At 44.0% G+C, this 5,037-nt stretch overlaps 2 protein-coding genes across 2 annotated transcripts; one reads left to right on the top strand and one right to left on the bottom strand.

Annotated features, from left to right (window-relative positions):
* The first annotated feature begins 1,659 nt into the window (after window positions 1-1,659).
* ebpl (EBP like) lies at window positions 1,660-3,627 on the top strand. Its single transcript, XM_012840641.3, has 4 exons — window positions 1,660-1,910; window positions 1,994-2,063; window positions 2,352-2,490; window positions 2,892-3,627. Exons 1-4 carry the CDS (start codon window positions 1,722-1,724, stop codon window positions 3,130-3,132), a joined length of 639 nt encoding a protein of 212 aa, XP_012696095.1. The 5' UTR covers window positions 1,660-1,721; the 3' UTR covers window positions 3,133-3,627.
* arl11 (ADP-ribosylation factor-like 11) lies at window positions 3,456-4,733 on the bottom strand. The gene has a single exon (XM_012840512.3). It carries the CDS (start codon window positions 4,505-4,507, stop codon window positions 3,977-3,979), a length of 531 nt encoding a protein of 176 aa, XP_012695966.1. The 5' UTR covers window positions 4,508-4,733; the 3' UTR covers window positions 3,456-3,976.
* Window positions 4,734-5,037: the final 304 nt, after the last annotated feature.

Here is a 5,037-nt window from a genome sequence, read left to right as displayed (position 1 = left end):
TTGTGCCTTTTGTTTTTCATTTCCGAGCAAAGACCTACCAAGATGTCTCTTAGTTAACCACTCGAGCTTAGCAGTGCTTCGAGACCCCGTTTGGGTGTGGCGTCTCCTTGGTGATCAAGTATGGGGGGCTGCTCACAGCTACTCTTCCAGGCTTTACTATGTGCTATGGAGTTTTACTCTATTCTCATTCTATTGGCTGATTTGTATTTGCCTCCTTCCATTTTATCACCCTGCCCTCTCGCTCATTGCCACGCCCTTCGTACCATCGCTCAGTTTCTCAACCTGAAACTGTTTCTCACATTCTCACAACCTTCCCTTCCCATAGCCATCACTGCCATCTTCACCACCTTCAAGGTCTCCATAGTAACCAGCCATCCCTCCCATCTCCCCCCCTCAGGACGCACTCTGTATCGATGATCCTAACCAAAATAAACTTGCTGTTAGCCATCGGCTCTGGACCGTTCTCCTCTGATTGACATTTTAATATTATTATTCTTTCTCTTTCTCTCTGTCTCTCTCTTTCTTCCTGCAGTTGACCTCTGTCTGTTCCCTCAGTCTCTGATTTCTCTTGCTCTGTATTTTTCTTCCTCCCTCTGGAGTTTTCTTTTCTGTCCCTCAGACCTTTTCAGAGATGTTTTGCGTTTGTCTCTTTTAGATTTTGTGGTCCGTCTTGGTCCGAACATTCTCTATTTCCTGTGTGTGAGAGTGAGTGAATGGGAATTATGTCTTGATGTGCAGAAATGCGCAATTTAATTTTTAAACTTTTCTCAGTAAGACTCTTAGTATTTACACATTACCATAGTGTTATTACTTAGAGAAACCCTTCAATACTTTCAGTTGGAATGTGCCCAGCCCTACAGTTGTTAACTTAGCTAGATAAAAATGGAAGGAATTCTGTCTCTAAACAAGTCAACATTAGTGCACCCTGTTACACTTCCTGGACCGCAAAAGGCCTGTGGACCACTGTCGGCCCACTGGTGAGTTACAGACAATCGTCCGTTGTTTTGCCACTTGCTTGATACATTATTTTTACTTTTTTTACTTAATTTATACATCATTAATGTTCACCAACCCTTAACATTTTTATAAATTTTACCAGTGCGTAACATATATCTATAATTGACCAAGTCATTTTTCACCTTGAGAGCCTTCTAGTGCCACAAACAACTTCTGTTTAGCAGCTGACATTTTAAATAAACTATGCCAAGGATATGATTTAGACATTACAGGATTTGCAAACATTTTATGTTATTTTGTTAATATCCACGCCAAGTTAAACTAAAGATGATGCTTGTCCAGGGCGGACCAGGAGTGGCACTCCACCAGTGATTTGGCAACCAATATCCCCTGGTGGACCAATGTGTGCTTGTTTTCTGGCACCTACTAGCATACTATGTTGGATCCTGGGATATAGATCTTCAGTTGCTGGGATTCTACTTTCAGCAACTCTGTACAAGACTTGAAGTAGGCCATAGTAGTGTGACGAAATACCATGAGTGTCAAAGCTCCTTGGCGCCAAATGTTGAACACTGCCCTTGGTGTTTGGATTGGAGACGTGTGCTCATGGGCGGGACCAGAAGTGGAGAGATTTTGCTGGCAGCCAATCGCTGCTGGCAGGCGCCACTGGAGGAGGTAAGGCCACCATTGTAAAACATAACCGGGTAAAGTCCACGATCAAACGTTTTCCTGCAGCTTCCAACTGCAAATGCTTAGACACCACAATGACTGAACCGATACAGTCAGACTCCCCTGCGCTATTTACGCAAGTCACTGTTTATTCTCTCTTGGCATGTGCTGCGCAGTTTGCTGCAGGATACCTATTTGCACAAATATGGGGCAAAAAGTGTTCGGCCACTGACCGATGGGTCCTTGTGTGGCTCTTCTACGACGCAATTGTCCACATCACTTTGGTAAGTTCGCGGAATACACAGTAATAGTTTGTTAACGTACAGTTTTTGCGGCCATTAAAGTTCAACGTTTCGCTTTCACTCAGGAGGGACCCTTTGTGTACATGTCCCTTGTCGGAACCGTTGCAACCTCTGACAACATCTTCGCTGAATTGTGTGAGTAGGCCACAACAAGTTGACAGACAGTGCGAACATATCAGTAGAATATGCGGCATCTGGCGTTGATGCAACTGATCACCAACTGGAGTGGAGAACGTCCAATTAATCTTGGTGCTGTAGGGACACCTAGTGGACATAATTGGAATGGTCCAAAGCTAACTGGATGCTATATTTTTTCAACGGGGACAATTGCACTTTTTTCATCTGAAGAGAATAGATAATGCATGGTTGTGTGATAGAATAGGCATTTTCAATGATAAGTATTTTATGTTGCCCTCGTTAAAGGGAAAGAATATGGGAAGGCAGATTCACGCTGGCTGCATTCAGACCCCACTATCGTGTCTCTGGAGCTGCTTACGGTGGTGCTGGACGGCTTTCTAGCTCTGCTGTTGATATTCGCTATAGTGAAGGATAAGCACTATCGGTAAGCAGTCCCGCACTAGATCCTTTTGAATGTACACAGACACACACACACACACACGTGAGTTGCCTGTATCACTGCAGAGGCATAGTCAAGGGTCCGTATCAGCCTACTCCATAGTATGATTCTCGGCAGGCAGAAGATGATCACCGGTCTTCTGCACCAGTTCTGCGTCTCCTTAAAAAGACCTACTGAATGTCTGACGTTTGCGATGTCACTTTATAATTGATCTCACATCTACTTGGCAGATATGTACCACTGTCCTCAGTCAACGAAAATCTGTGATATGTTCTTACTTCTTGCATAGTTGTAGAATATGATCAAGTATTAGCTTTTACCTATGAACCTTGATAAAATATAAATTAACCTCTGAAGCCTGCATTTGTTTTATTCCTGGTAAACAGGCACTTTCTCCAGATCACCCTGTGCGTGTGTGAGCTTTATGGTGGCTGGATGACATTTTGTCCCGACTGGTTAACGGGAAGCCCCAGCTTGAACACCAGTAACTGGCTTTACCTGTGGGTGTACCTAGTGTTCTTTAATGGCGTGTGGGTAGTGGTGCCAGGACTCTTGCTCTGGCAGTCATGGCACATGCTCAAGAGTGCCCACCACATCCAGAGAGATGACTTCAGGAAGAAGAGATGACCGCTTCAGTCAACCACATTCAATTTTGTCTCCAGACATCAAATGTGTTATGCTGTATTGCTTGTGGGATAAGTGATCGTGTATGACAACCACCATTAGATGTGAGGTATTTTGAGTGTTTATACTGCAACCACCTTTTTTTTGGATTGGATAACAACCAATCTTAAGCACATTTTAGCAGATACTGACAAGTCTTTGTTCACTCATTCAATACTATTCTAGTGGATAATGAAAGGGTTGAATTGTATTTTCAGTTATTCATTCTTATGGGAAATAATTACACTTCTGCGTTGAAGATGGTAAAAGACAAACACACCAAGTTCTGTTGTCTAAGGGCAGACCTTAATCACACATGCCAGAAACATTACAGTTTCATGTTACATTGTGTAGGTCAGGTTTTTTTATTTGTAACTTTTATCAAACACACTGTGAATTCGTAAGGTACTAGTACTACATACATTCTTCCAATAAATAAAAATGAATTTTCCTTCAAAATCCTTTTTTTCTTAGCTTCTTTTACTCTTGAAGAAAGAATAATTCCACAACGTCTGTTTAAACCAAGGCACACCCACAACACCAGTTAAGTTAAAGGTCATAGCGTTTCCCTTAACAGGAAAAGAGCACTTTGTCAGTCATCAAGAGGTAATCTTTATCTGCTTAGCAGGTGGCATACTTCACAGTGTAGAAAATCCATAAAAGTCAAATTGAGATATATTTGTGTTCTTCCCTGTACCTTTTCGGTCCAATGGGAAATGGCACTCACCTTCAGATTTTGGAGGCATAGCCCTCTCTGCCACGACCCTAACCCAACAGTCTGATCTGCCCTGCTGTGTCTGTAACCAGCTCAGTTCTTCCTGATAAGTTTGGCCACCGAGAGAAAAGCCTGCTGTAGCCCCAGACCCTTCAGAGCGCTGCAGCCCTGGATCTCCCAGGTCCGGTCTGTGTAGCTGTTTAGGTCCAGCTGGTTGGACACCTCTCGGATGGTCATAGTGTTGGGCAGGTCCTTCTTGTTGGCCAAAACCATGAGCGGCACCCCTTTCATGTTCTCATCCGCCAGAACCTTTTTGAGAGCCTTCTGGGCCTCTCCCATACGCTCCCGGTTGCTGCTGTCCACTACAAACACCAGAGCCTTACATCCTTCCAGGTAGTACTTCCAGTTGGGCCGCATGGTACGCTGTCCCCCTACGTCCCACACCGTCAGGGATGTGTTTTTGTCCAACTCCAGGGTCCCAACGTTAAAACCCACTGTGGGGGAGGTATCCATGATCACCCCCTGCTGGAGCCGCGACAGCAGGGTAGACTTCCCCCCTGAGTCCAGACCCATTAGCAATACTTGGGCTGGCTTTTGTTGGTTCTTGGTGAGGTATGGGCCCATGATGAGCTCCTCTTGATTATGACAAAGTGGCTTCCTCTCTTGACAGGAACAGCTATGACCTCTCACACACAGAAAGCTAAAAACTAGAAAGCTTTGCCTTGCTTAGCTTGGTTGTCGAGTGCTGATAACCAAGCGCAACTGTTTGTTATTCAAATACCAGGCAAAGCAGGAGAGAGGAAGAGAAGCTGTTTTGCAGGGCTGCTCTGCTATCCACACATAGAAGTGAAACTCTGGGGCTGGTCTTTTCCCCTCTACAAATCGTCATGTGACGTACAAACTCGTCCTTCCACATTCCTTACACAGGAGTGTCAACTTTTGAAAAGGTTTGAAGGTAACCTTCCTCTTCATTTCTGAATCATTTTAAAGGATCAGATAATTGTGCTGCAAAACATTAACTCTAAGCTTTATGCAACTATAAGTAATTGGCCCTGTATTTTGTCAGCAGGGTGGCTTTTCAATTAAATATAATAGTCAAGCCCTGGTAGAAAACATGCAGTTTAAATATTAACTTCTGTCACAAGACTGGAGAC

Source organism: Clupea harengus, chromosome 21 (genome assembly GCF_900700415.2).
Source record: "Clupea harengus chromosome 21, Ch_v2.0.2, whole genome shotgun sequence".
NCBI classification, from domain to species: Eukaryota; Metazoa; Chordata; class Actinopteri; order Clupeiformes; family Clupeidae; genus Clupea; species Clupea harengus.
This window is presented reverse-complemented; position numbering and strand designations above follow the sequence as displayed.